The sequence below is a fragment of the Cryptomeria japonica genome, chromosome 4, assembly GCF_030272615.1.
Source record: "Cryptomeria japonica chromosome 4, Sugi_1.0, whole genome shotgun sequence".
In the NCBI taxonomy this organism is placed as follows: Eukaryota; Viridiplantae; Streptophyta; class Pinopsida; order Cupressales; family Cupressaceae; genus Cryptomeria; species Cryptomeria japonica.
In genome coordinates, this window is record NC_081408.1 from 134,808,679 (window position 1) to 134,828,431 (window position 19,753).

The window sequence follows — 19,753 nt, forward strand, 5'->3', positions numbered from 1 at the left end:
AGCAATTGATATTAATAAGATAACAAGATTAAAAGGGTTGAAAAGAAGACAATTAGAAGATACCAATAAGATATCTATAAATCAAACAAATTAAATATAAAGATGATTATCAAAATAAATTCACAATAATTAGATTCTTAGACATCTCTTATATTTAGTTACAAGGAAAAAAATTAAGGACTAAAAAGACAAAAAGAAAATATTAAATGAATTAAAATATATGAATATCTTAACTCAAAAGATGACTAAAAAAGAACTCTTGATATTTTAGGATTTTGAGAAAAGAATATAAATAAAGAAGGATCAAAGAAAAGAAACAAAAGCTAAAAACAATAAAATCAAATAGAAAACATAAACATAAACAAAAATAGAGCAAAGAAATAAATAAGAATAAACAACCACAATATAAAAAAAAAAACCATAAAACACCAAAAAATAAAAAATAAAGGCAAATAAAATACAAGAGAAAATAAAAATTAGCTACAAATTGTAATAAAAAAAAATAGAAAGAAAGGACAAAAAGAAGAAAATAAGGTAAAAGACAAATAACCAATGAACAAAAACTAAGAATGAAAGAAAAAAATGAAATAAAGGAAAGTAAAAGAGAATGCTCACATATATGAAAGATGAAAAGGAAAGAAATGATGAAAAAGTAGAAAATTAAAATAAAATAAAATAAAATAACATAAAAATAAAAGAAAGAAAAAAGTTAAAGGAATAAAGAAAAAAGAACAAAAATACAAACTAAGAAAGATAAAGAGATTAAATAAAATTAAAAGGGGGAAAACTAGGGAAATGAATACAGAGGATAAAATCAAAAGAAAAATTAAAAAATAAAGAAGAAGAAGAAAAGGAGGAGAGGAAAGAGAAAGAAATAAAAAGAGAAAAGAAAAATTGTCACAAAGAGGACATGGGAGGCAAGAGGAGGAAGACATGAAAAGAAGCAAGGAAAAGGAGAGAAGACTAATTAGGAGGAAAGAAAGGGTGATTGAGACAAAGAGAAAAAAGCACGAAAGAAAAAAGAAAGAACAAGTCTACCAAGGATGAGAAAGAAGGTTAGGACTCTAAAAATGCCATCTAAATGTTGCAAGCTAAAGCCACTTATTTCTCACAACTATATATATACTATTACAAAAGTGATCGGTAATTTCATGGTTGTTTTCTAATAGATTTGAACCCTTCCTCATTTATCTTAATCAAAACAATATTTCACTAACAAAAAATTATCAACACTCACAAATCCCACAAATCTAATTGTTAATTTTTATTTTATTCAAACTATTTCAAAATCAAAGAATCCAAACATCTTCCATACAAAAATCTTCCACCAATAACTTGTAATATATTCCATACAAAAATCTTACAACAATACTATAATTACAAAAAATTCCACTAATCCAAAAAGTTCCCACTAAGACTTGCATACACTAAATGCTCCACATGCTAATAGTGCTATAATTACATTAATTATTAAAAAATCCAAAAATTTCCCACTAAGCTCAAAGAGAGCTTCTCTAAGTTCTGTAGCGCTTTGCTCTGTTTTGATACAGATGGTGCAATCATCCTCTCCAATCAGACACTTTTGAGTTGAGTGAGTGAAGATATGAGAGGCTCTGCCTCTAGAAAATTCATCTCGGACCACTGGTTTTCCTCCATAGGGCCTGCATGTACAAATTGGAAATGAAATTCAATCAGAGAATAATACAACGGCCACAAATGCTACTTGTTTGGGTTAAGTTCTCATCCTACTATTTATCATCATTTAAGACATGCACAAAATAATATACGAGAAAATTTGGTAATTTAAATTTTATATTATTCAATGACACTTAAATTTACTTACAGCCATATGGCCAGTATTTCAGAAACAAATTGTTAATTGTTGAGATCTCATCTATGAGAAATCAGGAAGATTCAAGGTCTCCAAATATAAGCTAAATAGACTTATGTACTTCCAATAATCTGGGAGAAATTACTCGTGTATTTTGTTAATTTACTTGTTAATGGAAGTCATTCTTTAAAATATAGCATGAATTTGCATAAAACTGTGAGTAAATTTTTGGTTTTGTAAATTCTTTTTTTTTAATCGGCAGTGTTATCAGAGTATACATGCTGTGAATTTTAAACACTCAATATTAAGTGGAATATCTCTTATGCTACTTTTTTTTGCCTTTTCTTAAGTAATCATTTCGACATTAAGCATTACTAAAATCAATGATCCAAAACGTTCTAGATTTATGAATCAGTTTGTTGATAAACTAAATTAGAAGAAACACATTAGTGTCTTTTGGTTTGACGTGTGACATCAATCTACATCAAAAGCTCCCAACTTGAGAAGGGATCATTCTTATCTCAACCATGTCCATTAGAAGATTATTCATGTGCTTTTATTCTGAAGTTTTTTATTCAAATTTAATCATCCCAATTAAAGCATTGACAAATTACCATAAAAAATGATACATGTAGGGTTGGGTATTATCAAAATGTATGTTCAATGAATTTTGAAATGTTAAAAGCGAGGAAGGTAAAGTTTTTGACTTTGGTATTATAGATCAAGAAGGTGGCGAGATACATGTAACTATAAGGAAGCTAATGTAATTATGAAACAACTTCCTACACTAATATTGAGAAGAGGATTATATAAAACTTTTTATATCATTATAACAATTATAAAAATTTAAACATAAATAACATTCATACCACAGTAGTGATATACATAGGGAAAACCCTTTTAGAACAAAAAACCCACTCCAAAAGTCACCCAATATATTATTCAAAAATTGTGAATATTACTATATACTTACAAAGCAAGTTCTCATAGGAGTATCACCAACTAGAGATCTGAAAACAAGTCAACAACTTTCAAGTTCTCACAATACATCATAATGGCTACTGTTTTACAATTCCCTCATAAAATAGGGTTGCCTTCTGAGACAAACAAACCCAACATAATGTCTACCGTCAAATTTGAGATCTAATGATGAATGGTATAGATTTACAATAATAAAAAATAAATAAAATGTGACTTTCAAGGGCATTACCTCTGAAACCCCCATCGAGACGTATGTGCCCTAGACACCCCATTGAGGGTATGATCCCCTCAGACCCCCTAGGGGTTACTCCCCTAACAACATTAACCTTTTGTAATCACAAGGTTGAGACACCATTTTTATAACAATAACCTGCTTCAATGATGTTGCAAATGAATTCTATAATTTGTCCAATTTGGTGAGATTCATGTAACCTCCAATGATTACAAATTAGAAAATACACCCTATCTATATGGGTCTACCAATATATTGAAGATAAATCTTCAATCAACATCTACAATAACCCTTTGTGATTGACTACACATTAACATATCTACTTCAAACTTTTACTTCAAAATAATGAAAGACCTTGAATCCACAACTACAAATTCCCTTGATATCATTGGTATACTATTGTATGCATATCCCACCTCAAATGTAGGCAAAAGAAATAGCTCTAAAACAACAAAGTGGACTACTATAATTATTGATATGTAGTAAAAAATTGATTCAAAAGAGTTTAGAGCCAAATTAGCCCATCCATCTAGTAAAATTTGGTTGTATTGTCTCATGGAATAAGAAAATAATTAATACTATTTTTGAAACTAAACTTTTAATTGATCTAGACCTAGAAGAAATATGAAATACATATATTTAAAATCTTGACATACTTCTAAACTTCTCTTTACTTTCAATGATTTTTCATGTATAAGTATTCCTTCATATAGCTTTGACAATTTTTCATTTATAAGTATGCGACTTGTAAAATTACCTTCATAAGAAAATCAAAGAATGGTAAGATAAATACATTATAACAAAGATGCACTTAGGTAACTTCTAATATTAGGTAACTTCTAATATCCTACTCATAATAAAAATGAAAATAAAGAAAACACATCATACAAAAATCAAACAATACTTTGCATTCATCAAAATGAAAGGTCGATTTTTTTCATTGTGATTTAATTATATGCTAAAGATGGACCTAAAAGACAACATTTGGAGATCCCCTCCAAGAGCTTATTGGTGTTGCAAACATATATCTACAACCTATGTTTGTAGAAATAGAAATAATTCACAATCTACCATGCAATGTTGTATTCCTCCTCACTTTAACCATCAATCAAGAAGAACTCATATAAATCACAAGAAAGCACTATTGTTAAAAGGTTTTAATGCCTCGATGCCAAAGACTCCAATGTCACAAAAAAGAAATGTTTAACAAAAAAAAAAGTTTGAATTTTCTTGTCTAATTATAAACATCACATATGTTTTTACTTGAATATAATTCTAAATATTCTTTTATCACGTTACAATAATTCAATTTAGTTCTGAAGATTGTCATTAATCCCACTACTTTTTTGTCTGTCTATTATCAACATATATGTATTTACATGAATATAGTTCTAAAGATTATCATTAATCCTATTAAAACAATATCGACATACTCATTAATCCCATAAATCTAAATTAAAAATTATGTCAATTATATATCTCTAACAAATTTTCACTCCTCACAGAAATTCCAGGGGTCATGATTTTTCCTTACGCTGAATTCAATCCTCGAGCCATGTTGAGGCAGAAACAGTCTTTCATGGTCTAACTAAATTGATGATATAAATGGGCCTCTAAAAATGCCATCAAATGTTGCAAGTTATAACCACTACCAGTCACGCTATAAAAATGATTAGTTTTGAGGATCGCAAAGAGGACTGCTCGACAATGAACCTTCTTAGAAATATGGGATCTCAGTTTGATTCGATTTGATTTGAAATGATATCAGCTCTCTCCCACACCATGTGAAAATTAATATCCAGAATGAGGCGAAAGTTGAAGTCCCTAATGTCAGAGATCGTAACATGTGAAAATTAATTTGGAATTTGCATAAATCAATGCTCCGCATGCTAATATAACAAAATTCGAAAAAGTTTTCCACTAAGCCCACCAAGGGCATGCATGAACTAAGTGCTCCCAAAAAAGTTTCCACTAAGCCGCACTAAGGCTTTGCATGAACTAAGTGCTCCGCATGCTTTTCTTAAATTGTTAGAAACTAAATACTAAAGTCTATTGCAGAATATTAAAATTTTATAATACAAAGAATGGGAGGAGGAGGAATCAATATTTTAAGTTTTATTTTGATCAAATATTATAAAACTATATCATCTTTGTTTTTACATAAAGCAAATAACAATATTATGAAATAAAAAAAATTATTGAATAACTAGAAACAAAAAGATCAAATCTATTAATATTTTTATTTTTACATATTACAACATTAAAAAATATATATCTAAACTAGAAATCATTATCTCGACCACTAATCTGTTTAAATTTCTAAAAGTCAAACTTTGACTCCACCATATTTTGACAAGATAACCTAAGAAAAAACATTATCGTCTCCAATTATAATCCATCCAAAAGAGAATAATCTAAAATTAGGCATATATCTTAATAAAATATTAAACCAAATAGTATCTATATATTGTAGAGAATATAGAACGTGCATTCTGACTGAAATGCATTCTTGGTTCCTATCATCATACAATACACAATACATCGGGGAATACAAATACGTTCGGAACTTCTTCCGTAGCAAATAATTACAGAGAACATAACTGAGAATCAAAACTAATATAATGTTCATCAAGAGAAATACTCGCAGACAATACCCAACTAAGATGATTGCAGGACACATGTTTGAAAGACCAAAGAAATCCGCTCCGACATATTTGCATCTCCTTCCTTCTGCACACACAAAGAACAAGGAAAAACTATAATATCACGAAGAATTTCTTTATTGTACAGAGCACTTGTGTCAAAATTTTATCACCCCCCGGTCTAACACTATGTGGCATACAAAGCCTTTCTGGTGAATAGAAGGTTACTAAAGAAAGTATTTCAATATTTTACCAGGTTGTCGAGTCGTCAAATCAATCGTCAAGCCAATCCAAACCGAACTGTACTTCCACAATTTCAACTTTAAGTTCTGGGAGAGCAATTGTCTTGGCTAGCAACCATTGTTTCCCGATCTTCTCATCACAGGTGACATGTTTCAGGGAAGTTAGTCCACAAACACTTCTAGGCAGCCTCTTCAAACGAGAACACTCTCTCATATCTAGCTCAGTTAATTTCTTTAGATGGCCTATTTGCTCTGGAAGTTCTTTCAAACCTACACATACTGAAATATCTAGATATTCCAGCCCCCCAAGGTTTCCAATTGACGATGGAAGCTCTTTTAGACCCGGTAGTGATGACAACCTTAAAACTTTTAGAGAGCTTAGATTTCCAAGGTCATATGGTAACTTCTGAACCTGATGGCAGTTGGTGATAGACCACATCTGAGCGTAAGGCATATAGCAGATATTTTGGGGCAACTCCTCTAAATCACTGCAGTGATCCATGTTAAAACCTTGCAGCTTGGTATTGTTGAATGTAGATGGGTTTTTAAACCCTTCGCATAAGCTCAAAGAGAGCTTCTCTAAGTTCTGTAGCGCTTTGCTCTGATTTAACACAGCTGGTGCAATCACCCTCTCCAGGCGGACACTTTTAAGTTGAGTGAGTGAAGATAAAGTCTCCAAACCTTTCACTGTTGCCCTCTTTGTGCCATAATTGAATACCATGAGAAATTTTAGCTTCTTCATCGATTTTAAAAATGGGGGAAGATAATATTCACTTGCAGTAAAGAGTAAAATCAGAGCCTCTGCCTCCGGAAAATTCATCTCATACCACTGGTTTTCCTCCATAGGACCTGCATGTACAAGAAGGAAATGAAATTAAGTTAGAGAATACTGCATTGGGCATGAATGCTACCGAAATCTTATGCCCTATTAAAACATCTGGCCAGTGTTTTGTTAATTGGTGAGAAATCTTGTAACCCACCTGTGTGGATAGAGACTATTTGGGCATCGAACTGTCTATCGCGATGCAACGCCCATTTCTCTGGCAAATTATACTCCTTCCTGGGCATAAGTAACCTCTTCCTATGGCCTATATCACCTTGGCTTCCCAAATTCAAAGCCAAATCTCTCATTACATCGTGCTGAGTAAAGTACAGCTCGGACACACTTCCATGAGAAATTGCTGCTCCACTCCTGATAAACGAAACCACCAAGTCAGCACAATTTTAAAACTCATAACAAAAAAAATTTTAAGTGAAAAGATGGGTAAAATATAGTTAATTACCCTGGATTGCTGCTAGTTAATAAATTCAACAGGTTTCGGCTTGCAAGTTCCAATAAAATGGCTAAGGCATCCTGCCATTCCAGATTCCGAAAATAAACCCAAACATCTAACAATGCATCAGCACAGATCTTTCTATCCTCTGGAAACGCCCCCAAGTCTATGAAACATTCCCTCACTACATCATCTAACAAATAAACACTAGTCTCCAAGCATTTATAAAGCGCTTCTTTGTGATAATCTGATATGAATTCTCCTTTGGAAAGCTTATTCTTTGCGCTCTCCCAAACCACACGAGGTTCCCCATGCAAGGAGCTTCCAATAACCTTAAGAGCTAATGGCAGGCCTTTGCATTCTGCTTGCACCTGTAACTCAGAATGAAAAAACATTCAGGAGGCCTTGTGAGACAACAAAAGTTAAATGTTCACAGATTAATATCAGTCCTCGATGTATATATCTTTAATTTAATTACTTAATTGAATTATTTGCTCATCTCCTAATGCTTAATTGAATGTTTCCCTCTTGTTTGCCCGGTCCTTATTTCCTCATGCCTAATCCAGCAAAACTAATGCATAAAACCTCTGCTCTTCTATATTAACAATCATATATGTATGCTCTGACCCTGCAACTAATATTCAAATTGGAAACTAGAGCAAACAAACAAAATATGAAGGGGGAAATCTTTGTAAACACATATATAAAACACAGAAAATCTCCTTTATTTCTCCTTTTTGGCAGATCAGAGATAAAGGAGTGTCTGCATCAAAACATCAGAGGATTAATTTTGTGGTAGCAGGATTCAGACACAAAAACAGAATTCTGCATATAAAGATATTGCTAAATTAATCCAAATCTCAAAATACAGCAAAGAGATAAGAGGATACACACCTCCTCCACTAAATTTGCATCAAAGGTGCATGGAATTGATGTCTGTCCGAAGGCCCAGAAGCAGAAAAGGGCCAAAGCATCCTCATGTCCCAGCAATGGTAATTGATACGACTGAGTAGAGAGGTTCCTGGGTATAGTGGAGCTGTCTCTAGTTGTGATTAGAGTCTTGTATCCTGGCCCTTCGAATAGCAATTTTTCTAGATTTGCTCTGCTCCAGACATCGTCCAGAATCACTAGAGTTGGCTTCGGTACTTTCAGAAGCTGTTGTTCAAGATGTCTGTGTGCATCTTCTACGTTCTGAAAGTCCGGTTTCTTCTTCCCAACAATCTTTTCCCACATGTTCTCTAAAATGCCCTTCAGGTTTGGGGACTGTGAGACGGTGAAGAAAAATACATTGTTCCCAAAATGACCTGATATCCACAACGAGCCGAGTACGTTTAGTTGCTAAAACTTTTACATGCAAGCAAAATAACACAACCCCAAACTGAAGTAGCTTGCCTACTGATGACTGAAACCAGTATTTAGTACCCCACGAAAACACCTTACAAAGTGAATTTAAATTTTAAACAAAGAATGACAGATACGTGCAGCTACTAGCTACTACATAAAATCCTAAAACATACGAATCTACATTTATATTCTACCATCTGACATCCAAATGACGAGTCAAGGCAACCAAATTAAATTTAAGGGACTTATTTCGGAACTGTCGTCCCTGAAATGTGGACAAAGTTTGGCGTAAAGGAGTAAACAAGAAATACACAAGATCTTGGCATATGTCGGCGTTCAAAGCAGAGACCTCAGAAATTTAAATAGAAATTCTTTAACATGCAAGCAATAAAAACACTGAATCTCAAACTACAGTAGCCTGCCTACTGCTGACTGAAACGAGCATTCAGTGTCACATGAGAACCCCTTACAATTTGAATTTAAATTTTAAATAGAGAACGATAGCTAGTGATGTACAGGTTTATTAACAATCTTGCACTTCAAGGAAATAAATAAAAAAGGTATAACGAATTTCGAAAGACAGTTTGGGAGAAATGAAAAGAACAGATCTGGGTGCTTCTTTTGGGTCCTCACAAGGTATAAGGTTGAAGAAAGAACTTGCAGGTTTTGGTTGGAACTTCAAGAATATCTTGAGGAGTTTTGAAAGGACAAAATCTAAAGATTTGAAAAGATAATTTGTGGGAAATGAAAGAACAGATTTGCGTGCCTCTTTTCAATTCTTACAAGAAGCAAGGTTGGAGAAAGAACTTGCAGGTTTTGATGTAGGTTGGAACTTCAAGAGCATCTTGTGGAGATTTGATAAGATAAAATCTCAGAAATTTCAAAAGACAATTTAAGGGGGAATGAAAGATCAGTTTTGGGTGAAGCAAGGTTGGAAAAAGAACCTGCAGGTTGCTCTAGAGGATTGCATAAAGAAGAGTGCAAAAAATCAGCTTGCAAGGAGGAGAGAAATGGAAGAGGAGAATAAAAAAGTCTTTTGTGTTTGAGTGTTCAAGGCAGCCATGAGAGCTGTACGATGAAAAGAAAAAACAGATTTTTAATGCAGCCAAGAGGGTTTGAAAATTTGAAGACATGCCTAAAATTCTTGTAAAATTTTTGAATTATGTTTTTTCTGGAATTATAAATATATATAATTGTTCTTCAAGTTTTTTTTGTTTTTTTTAATGTAAGCATGAAAGCTTTTTCAGATTTTGTTGTCAAATTATAGATTGGATGATATGGTAAGACCATAAGATTGAATAATTCAATAAAACCCAATCTTAACTGCATCAGCTAGACATCGATCTACAAGCTACTACATAAAACACTAAAAAGACAGATCTATATTTATATAATCTATCAACTAAGCCAAATTGACTTTAAGAACTTCTTTCAGAACTATGGCCCCTGAGAAGTGGACAGCATTTTGGTGTAAGAGGGTTTTAGAAGTCCAGTGAACGCATCACCTCCTCCGAAAAGGGGTAAACAAAAAAATACCCAAAATCTTATACAGACACATTTATAATCTATCATTGAGCCAAGGCAACCAAATTAAGTTTAAGGAGCTTTCAGAAATATCGCCCCTGAGAAGCGGGACAGCATGTGGCGTAAAGAGGATTTTAAAAGTTCAGTGATCGTATCACCTCTGATTGACGGGTAAACAGAAAAAAAAAACCCAAAATCTTGGGATTTGCTAGCGTTCAAGGCCTCCCTCAGAAACTTCAAAAGAGAACCTTTCAAATAGAAGTTTAAAAACAAGAAGAAGAATGACCCAAAGCATGGGGAAGCCCATTTTACCTTTAATTTTAGGATCATCGCAGAGAGCCAGAGCCAATGTCGTTTTACCACCACCCCCCATACACTGGAGAGCAACGACGGACACCTCAGTGTTGAACAAAAGCTCCTTCATAGCTGCAACGGGTTTCTCCAAACCCACGAAAATTTGAGAAATCCCAGAACCAGTACTATGATAAGAGCTTGTAGTATCTTCTATACTTTCTGTACAGTCCATCAAATCATCTAAAACTGGTTGTTGAAGCATCTTGGCATTTTCACAAGGGTCAGTTGTAAGCATAGAAGCTTGTTTGAAGATGGAATTTTCTAGTTCCTTACTTATATCTGAAGCCTCCGATGTGTAATTTTTTTTCAGGTCCGCTAACATCCCTCTAGCTTCAAGCAAAGTGCAAGCAGGAATTACCTTCATGAAGCCATCAATCTCCTTCTCAAGCTTCACAATCTGCGAAGCATACCTATAGTTGAGAGGCAGGTTAATAGTGCTAATACTCTCACATTTTTTAATCAGCTCAGCACCTCTTATAAGGGTATCATAGAATTCGTGAAAGATGGGATTCTGATCTGATATACAAATTTCCTGAACAGCTGGGATTAAGAGCTTCACCAGGTCACCTACCCTAACGCTCTGACTCTTGCAACTGAACATCTGCATCATATTAATATGACTGAAATCAATTAAACGCAGGATTCTTTGGAGATCACTAACCTTGTTCGATTATGCAATTTGAACCATATTGCATAATGACCATTACACAGGTTTCTGCTTCAATCCTACATCAATGGCAGACTAAAATATTCATTCTTCATGAAATCAGTATCAAGTTATCAACAGAGCAAATATCCGCTATGCTAGATGTTGGATTCTTTCTCGGACCAACAGCTCTCTTAAATCTCAATAGAAAATAATTACAATTCACTCAGTAGAAAGCATAAAGAAAGATCGAAAGAATTATTTCATAAACAGAACAACTTCACATTCATAAAAATTGGAACGTTGGAATTTGAATAACAACGGCTCCTTTTGCCTCCTTTTGCTGCTGGTTCAGTAGAGAAGGATATATAGAAGTTAACAATGGAGGTCTGAACTGTTCCAATTCCAGTGGTTTTTAGAAAGCTGTTTAATGGGTCCCATAAGCTGACAAAGACATTGAAAATAGCTCCACCTTTTGCAGTGCAGTGGAAAGCGAATTTCACGTGAAAAATTATTTCGAGTAGGTATATATTTAACTTTCCTGAAAAAAAAATTGTACTGGGCTCCAGCCTCTGCGCAGAAATTTGCCCCACATACATGTGCCCAGCAACTCCAAACAGATAAAAAAACGTCATTAAATTAGTTTATTTTGGCGTGCTAGTTATTTAATCACCCGGTTCCCATACTCCGATATCTTCTCAATTCCATCACAACTTCGAGCAGTGAACTCAGACTTCTGTGTTGCATGAAAAGAAGTGCAATGGATGAGCTTTTGTTTTTTAAGAATTTATCATAATTCACATTATGATCTTTACATAACAACAGCTGTTACAAAATCATAAATACATCGAGTCAAAATACAGCAAGAATCATTTACATAATTTACATTATGATTTTTACATAGCAACAGCTGTCATAAAATCATAACGATACATGGAGTCAAAATACAACCAGAATCATTAATCTAAATCATTTCCAAGGAACTTTAGAAATTGTCAAAAAAGGGGTTTTCCAAATCACATCATTTCAATTAGGAACTTTAGAAATTGTTTAGAATATGAGTAAATCAAAATTATATATGACAAGCAAAGAATTTTGTATGACAAGCAAAGAATTTCGGTGTATGAATTAATATGAAAATTGGAATGTGTATCTATGATTTGAATTTGTTTTTTATTAATTTTATTCTTTTTATTAAAAATTAGATATGTGGCATCTAAGATGTGGACACGGTGTATATTTTGGCTTACCTCTTGTTATTCAGATTCATGAACTAGCATGGTGATGATGTAATTCTTTGATACTTTATCTTTAATTAAAAAAAAAATTAGAGATGTGTCTTTTACGAAGTGTTTTTATGTGAAAATATGATTCTAATTCTTGTTGTATCTTTATTTACTTATTGGATTAAGTATGTGTTGATCATGTTATTTATTGAATTAGGTATGTGTTGGTTATGATATTTATTGGATTAGGTGTGTGTTGGTTATGTCATGTATTGGATGTAAAATTCTCTCAACATAGAAGTTTGTAGAAGATAAAAACACAAATGATGTAAGGCATGCATTCATTTATGATAGCTTAGATTGTATGTATATTGTCTTGCATAATAGTCATTTTAGATGATTATTAGCTATAGAGGTAGGAGTAGTATGCATGGTTTTATATAGAAAATAAAAATAAATACTTCATTTAGAATTGAAAGCATGAAGAATTTTTAAAATTCAATTAAAGTATGGGTGATGGACAATGTAGAGTAGTCAATGCTTAAGAGATCATGCCTATTTAACCAATAAATTTATAAGCAATTGCAATTTAACTATTTGTAAAAATTTTAATTATCTAAGGAAGTTGTAGCCCTTACAACTTATAGTGCATGTCCAAGAGTCATTTGAGGCAATTAATTTCTATTAAATTAGGAGCAATATTCATAATTGTATAAATAAAATGAATAATCAATTTAGGTTTGAATTCATGAAGAGTTTCAAAATATTCATTTAAATTGTGGACCACAAACAAGGTGGATGTAGATAGTCAAATGCTTAAAGGCCATAATTATGCAACCAAAAAAATTAATAAGCATTTATTTTCCAACCACTTATAAAATTTTAAATGATCTTCTCACCAACCCCTTTATTTGGGTTGGCTTAGGATCAAATAGTTGATGAATATATAATAAATTTAAATTTTATCACATACACTAAAAAATGTGACTCATCACTATTATACACAAGTAATAAATGGGCATGGACATGCATTGCACATTCTTTATTGAGTTGCTAATAGACCACTCATATTCATATTGAAAGAGCAAGTGAAGTAACATAAGTGTTGGAGTTGATAGCTAGATCCAAAACTCCCAAAAATCACATGTAGTCAAAATGTCTATCACATTTGAAGAGAAGAAGTCGTGATTGGTGCTATGCAACCTTGAGAGAGATTTGATCCAAATATGAATCTGATAATAAGATTAACCTTTAAATGAATTTGATAGATTACAATGAATTCTTATAAAAGCATAAGGATCAAATTCTAGGAGAAGATTATACTAGATTATGACAAGTGTCTTAATCATGTGACTAAAGACAACTTGACCTATAATTAGCTCAATTAATAATAGAAAAACTCTCTTAAGTTTAGCTTAAGTGTAGTAAAGTAATAGGGGATCTAAGGAATTAATGATTGATTAATTAGTTACTAAGGTGATAACCTAATTACTCCAACATGAGAACCTAAGGGACTATCCTCTTCAAATGGAATACTTCTTAATCAATGGCAATTATACTGATTTGAGTTGTTATAGTTCTCAAGGAACCATTACTGCACACTAAACTCATTGATTGAATTGGGATATGTATGGTTGACTTATGGATAACATAATTGTTAATTAAGTCATATAATCATGTGTATAGCTTAATATAGGTAGTTAGGTCATCCTAGATGGCATCCATGACACAAGTATTATAGAGGTAGCAGTTAGTCTATTGTCATTGTATTTTAAATTCTATAAATTTTAAACACAGTGAAAGTTGCACCCTTGAAGTGGCTTATTAAAATCAAGTATTTGCAAATGATTTTTATGAAATGAAGCAAGGTATGTTGAAACACTTCCAAACTAACTTTTAGAGGAAAGCATTGCATAATTTTTTAATCTTTAACAATTATTAAAAATAGATACACATATAAAAAATAAATAAACAATATACCATAACACATTTATACGTAGGTGAAAATCTTTTAGAAGAAAAACCCACACTCCAAAGTACTCCAATGTATTATCAAGTAAACTTAACAAGATTAAAATATAGTTATAGAGAAATTCTTCATAGGAGTTTCACCGACATATAAGTTTGTTGATTTCAATTCAACGTAATGGTTCTTACAAAATTAAACATAAAAATTGAAACTCCAAACACCAATATATAAGCAAACTACAAACCATGGTCCTAAAGTGCTTTACCAAAACCAATTGTCAAAACCATGAGCCAAAATGTGATGCCCAAATTGGCAAAATTTCTAATTCCCAGCTTTGGTAAAAGATCTTTAAGCTAATATTAACATATTCTCTTACACTTACATCTATCATAAACCAAAAATGGAATCTCTTTAAGTTGTCAATCCAATTTTGGCATTTACCCCCAATAAAAATATGTTATGGGATGTGCACCAAGATGGTACACAAAAGGGGGTCAAAAGTGACCACTTTTTTCTATAATCATCTAAACCTAAACTTAGAGGAGTAATTTGAGATTCATGAACTCATAATTTGAAGATACCAAAATAACAAGGATTGTTGTACTCTAAATCTAGTTTCTAAGCTACTAAAGTTTTTCAAAAATAGATAAGATTTAGAGGATCAAATTCTTTGTGCACACAAAAATGTTTCTATTTTTTAAGTAAAGCATTACATAGTGTCTAGTGTCTAGTGTGCACCCCTCAATTTTTTCAATTGCATTTAGTATTTTGACAAACCTATTAGTCGAAATATAGTTAAGAGTGAGTACATATATATTTTTTATAATTATTTAGTGAATTTTTTTTATGATTTTTCAAAGTAGGTGCATCTTGAAAATCACATCACTAAGTGCGTGTGTCACATAACTTGCACCAAAATAATTTAAAATAAAAATAAAAATTCAATATGTAAAAAATAAAGTGTAGAACAATATTATAAGTTTTTCAAATTTGGACAAGTAGTTCAATATTATTAAAAAAAATTGTATTTGATAACTATGGAAATATTAGTGAAAGAAATTTAAAATAAATATGTTAATGCAATTCAAAACTAAAAAAAATATATATGGTTAGAAAGCTTAGAAGATGTGTGAAATTATGGTGGTAATTTTATTAAGACTTGATATATAATGTGTAAACCTAATGACGTGCAAGTTGAGAAACAAGAATGGATAATAAAAATACATAAAAATGAGGCAAATGAACCATTCAAGCCTATTTCTAAGCCAAAATATGTTTGTGCTTAGTGAAAGCCAAAATGCGAGAATGTTTTGTAACAACCAAAACATGCTTATGCTTTTAGCTCCACAAACATGAACATTTTTTGTAGAGCTATAAACATGGGCATGTTTTGGTCATTACAAATAACACTTGCATTTTGTGGAGCTAAAAATATGAGTGTGTTTTGGTCATTATAAAACACACTTACATTTTATCCTACATTAAAAGCGTCATGTTCATGAATCTAACTTTATAGCTCTCTCCCCTCCCCCTCTGTCTCTAACTCTCTATATTTTTCTCTATCAATATCCCTCTATTTATGTCTCCAATCATCCCCTCAAAATATCTCTATCCCTCTCCCTCCCTTCAAATATCTATATTTCTCCCTTACCTCGTCCTCCCTCCCTCATCCCCTTCACACTCATGTTCTCAATTCTCTCATTCATCTTATCTCTCTCCTTCCTTTACTACTTATTTTCTCCTAGGAATATATGTCTTTGTCTACCTAGCTCTCCCTCTCTCTATCTCTTATTTCTCCCTATCTACATCTATACCTCCCTTTCTCTCTCCCTAACTATCTCTACCTCCCTATCTCTCTCAATACATCTTTATCTAGGTTATAATCCACACACATTTCTAGGAATAAAATGTCTCCCCCACATTAAAAAAAGTCATCTTCATAGAAGCTAGTATGTTATAATGTTCTTGCATTCGTATGAAGAAAAAATCCCTCTATGTATCTCTCTCCATATTTCTTCCCCTCAACTTCTTTGTCTATCCCTGCCACTGTCTCTCTCTCCATATATCTCTCTAATGCACTCACATTTTTATGAAGAATTTAGAGTTGAGGGTTTAGGGTTGATGAGTAAGAGTCTATTGTTTACAGTTGAGGGTAAAGCTTTTAGTGTTAATTATTAATGTGAAGATTTAGGGTTTATTACATATAGGGTTCAAGGTGCATCTCCCATTGTTTAAGGTTTTGGGTATAAGGTTATGATTGATGATAGAGGCTTGAGGGTCTACCTACCTATTTATATATTATCTCACATATCCACCTCTCCCTTCCCCTTTCTACTATTCTCTATCTCACATCTCTCTCTTCCCTAGATCTCTCTCTCTAGCAATAAAAATGAGGATAGATGTGGACAAATAGGGAACTTTTAAAATCAAATGTTGCTCAGAATCTTCTCCCAAAAATTTGTCAAACAAGGTGGTGTGGGGCGACCTTCTCCTTCACTTTTCGCTCTTGCAAAAGTTATACTTGACTGTCATCATCTCCTATATCAAAATCTTCATTTTTAAGCTTCTAGATTTATCACCTACACATATAAAGAGAGAAAATTGTGTTGTTGATAGGGTTTACCTAAGTTAAACATCGAGTTTTGATTTAACCCTTGAATTGAATTTAAATTGTAAATAGAAATAGCGAAGTAAATGTTGAATGATGTTCCTCATATCTACTATAATTGATAATGATTGGTGATGTAATGCTCTTTGAATGTAACCACAAGTGTTGATAAAATAACATGATGAAACATAAGAGACCTAATCATAAGAACATGCTTACCCAAATATTGATGTAGTTTCCTACTACACGATACTTGAAAATGATGATATGATGAATCAATAAGGATCCAAACAACTACTGAGGGGGGGGGGGTGAATCAGTAGATAGAAAACTGACAATAATTTCATCAACCTCAAAAAAAATTCTCACAAGTCAATCATTGAACTAAACTGGTTCAAACACTGAGCTACAAACTGCAATAGCACTAATAGTTTTACCGGTTGACTAGCATACCAAAATAATAGTAAAACAAATCTGAAACTTCAAAAACCATTTAACAAAAACATCAAAATACTCTACTAGCAATAGTAAAAGCACATTTGAGATTACTGTCAGTCATCATATCATAACTAAGTGGATTTAACAGTTAAACAGATTAACCATAGCAATCATAACCACAAAAACCATTCACCACTTGACACAATAATTTTTTGACGTGGAAACCCAAATAGGAAAAACCACAGTGGGGATGAATACCCACAAGTATTCTGAACTCTTCTGAATTTTGCCCTGTTAGGAGCCAAGCCTGTTAAATCTCTACAAAAAGTCATGTTAAGAACAGATCCTGTTAGGGACCACCTGGTTAAGGGTTTGACTATAATGCCCTGTTAGAAGCAATACTCTATTAGGAGTAACCTCAGTAGAGGATTTGAAATCCAAGCTAATGGATCACCAGGTTATAGGATTTAGATAACACTAATCTTGTTAATGCTTACCCAGTTAAGGGATTTAATTGTTGTAATTGGTAGAGAACAATAGGGGTTTGTTGATCTAGTAAATAGCACTTCTCTTCTTGATAAGATCCTTTTCATGCTCCTATTTGCCTTTACACATACTACAGATACTCCTTCTGGTTCGACAACCAATCACACTAACACTTAACCAAAATTGCCAACACTACAACAAAACAACTCATCGACCTTATATGCAAAACAATAGGTCGATAACACATCACAAACCTAAGATATCATAGAGATTACAAATAAATCGGTTCAAGTATGACCGTTAGATTACATATCATTGCACACTGTTTAAGACAACCTCGAGCGCTCCTTGATCACTGCTTCATCGATTCCAATAACTCATCACACAGTTTCCTCTACATGCAATGAACTCGCTCATTCCCAAGATAAAGTCATTCTCTACACACCAAAAACCATTTGAAACTTATTGCATACAACATACATACGTGGCATAATCATTATCGATCACCATTTGATCATAAATCAATACAACAGATTCACTAAGCTCTACTGGTTAGGGTTTAGCATATCAACAAGTACGATTACCGGTTGATCTCACTACTTCTAAAGTAATACCAGTTTCCTTCACTTTCTCAATCTACCGGTTGCAAAACATCATCATAACTACATCATTACTTATTACAATTGACATCAATGATGACACAATAGTTCATCAATGCAATCTTCAATCAAATAGCAACATAAAATGTTGGAAGGATATGGTGGGATTTAAAATGTTGCATTGAATGTTTGAAGATGCTTAATTTTGCATGTGGATGGATGTGAAATAGATGAGTATGGATAATGTGACGTAAATTGAATTGAAAAGATGCTCTTATATAGGGTTCCTAAGGTATTTTGCTAATTAGGCTAACCTTCAACAATCAAATTTAGACACCGAGATCCGAAATCACTAAGAAGGGGAAGTGCATTAACATTTAAAATAGGTCCTACTTAAGGAGGACAAGGATGACCTAAGTGCCCTTGTCCAAATAAGAGTGCCCCTAGCACCCCTATCTACCAAAAATAAGGCACACAAGTGGGACATGGAGAGCACACAACCCAATGTCAAGGTTTATATTACCGTGAAAAAATATATCAATTTTGAGGTAAAAATGTCAAAAATGGACTTGAGTAAGAGCTAAGATGGGACACACTAAAGTAGGGGCACAAAGGTGTTGTAAATTGTCCAAGGTTACAATTTAAAACACTACATTTAGCCCCCACTTTAGCGAGAGCATGATCCTATATGCATACTCATAGTAAAGTAACACAAAGAGAGAGAGAGTGAGAGAGAGAGAGAGAGAGAGAGAGAGAGAGAGAGAGAGAGAGAGAGAGAGAGAGAGAGAGAGAGAGAGAGAGAGGAATATGAGAAATTTGAGAGCAAGATCACAAAGAGATAAAATATCATGAAGTTCAAGGGAACAAGCCCCCAAGCTTAGGATATTAACTCATACAATCATTTACAATGACACACAAGACAAAACAAAGAAAAAGGCAAATAAAAGTCAAAGAAAAAGACACACAAAAAGACAAAAAGGGGTTAGTACTTTAAAAAAAGCTCCAAGTCAACTAATTGAAGAGATGTCGATAGTCAAAATATCTCAATCACTAATATCATTCTTGAAATGTTATTACATGAGCACAAATGGTCACATGGAATGAGTAAGAGCATGCATCAAGTGATGAACCATGATCCAACACCTAGCAAGTTGTATTATGCTATGATTCATGGAGAAGAGAAAGGAAAAAAACATGGATTCCATGGGCTAGCATGTTGTGTTATGCTAGATGATCCATGGGAGAGAGAAAGAGGGAACATGGATTTCATAGGCCAGTAAGTTGTGATATGATAGGTGATCCATATAAGAATGGACTCTCACAAGACAACAAGTTGTGTTATGTTGTATGATCCATG

The 19,753-nt window shown here is 33.0% G+C and overlaps 1 protein-coding gene across 1 annotated transcript; it reads right to left on the reverse strand.

Moving 5' to 3' along the window:
* Nucleotides 1–5,454: 5,454 nt before the first annotated feature.
* Nucleotides 5,455–11,704, reverse strand: LOC131055878 (putative disease resistance protein At5g47280). Its single transcript, XM_057990198.2, has 6 exons — nucleotides 10,383–11,704; nucleotides 8,097–8,506; nucleotides 7,212–7,573; nucleotides 6,909–7,120; nucleotides 5,940–6,777; nucleotides 5,455–5,774 (listed from the first exon to the last, which is right to left on the reverse strand). The coding sequence occupies exons 1-5, from the start codon at nucleotides 11,032–11,034 to the stop codon at nucleotides 5,960–5,962; spliced, it is 2,454 nt and encodes an 817-aa protein (XP_057846181.2). The 5' UTR covers nucleotides 11,035–11,704; the 3' UTR covers nucleotides 5,455–5,774; nucleotides 5,940–5,959.
* Nucleotides 11,705–19,753: the final 8,049 nt, after the last annotated feature.

What these genes read in the sequence shown, in the direction of transcription:
- LOC131055878 (XM_057990198.2), bottom strand. Translation starts at nt 11,034, where the DNA reads ATGATGCAGATGTTCAGTTGCAAGAGTCAGAGCGTTAGGGTAGGTGAC. An exon ending in ATGCAAATTTAGTGGAGGAG is followed by an intron (nt 7,574 to 8,096) that starts GTGTGTATCCTC and finishes TCTGAGTTACAG; the next exon opens with GTGCAAGCAGAATGCAAAGG. An exon ending in AATAGTCTCTATCCACACAG is followed by an intron (nt 6,778 to 6,908) that starts GTGGGTTACAAG and finishes TTGTACATGCAG; the next exon opens with GTCCTATGGAGGAAAACCAG.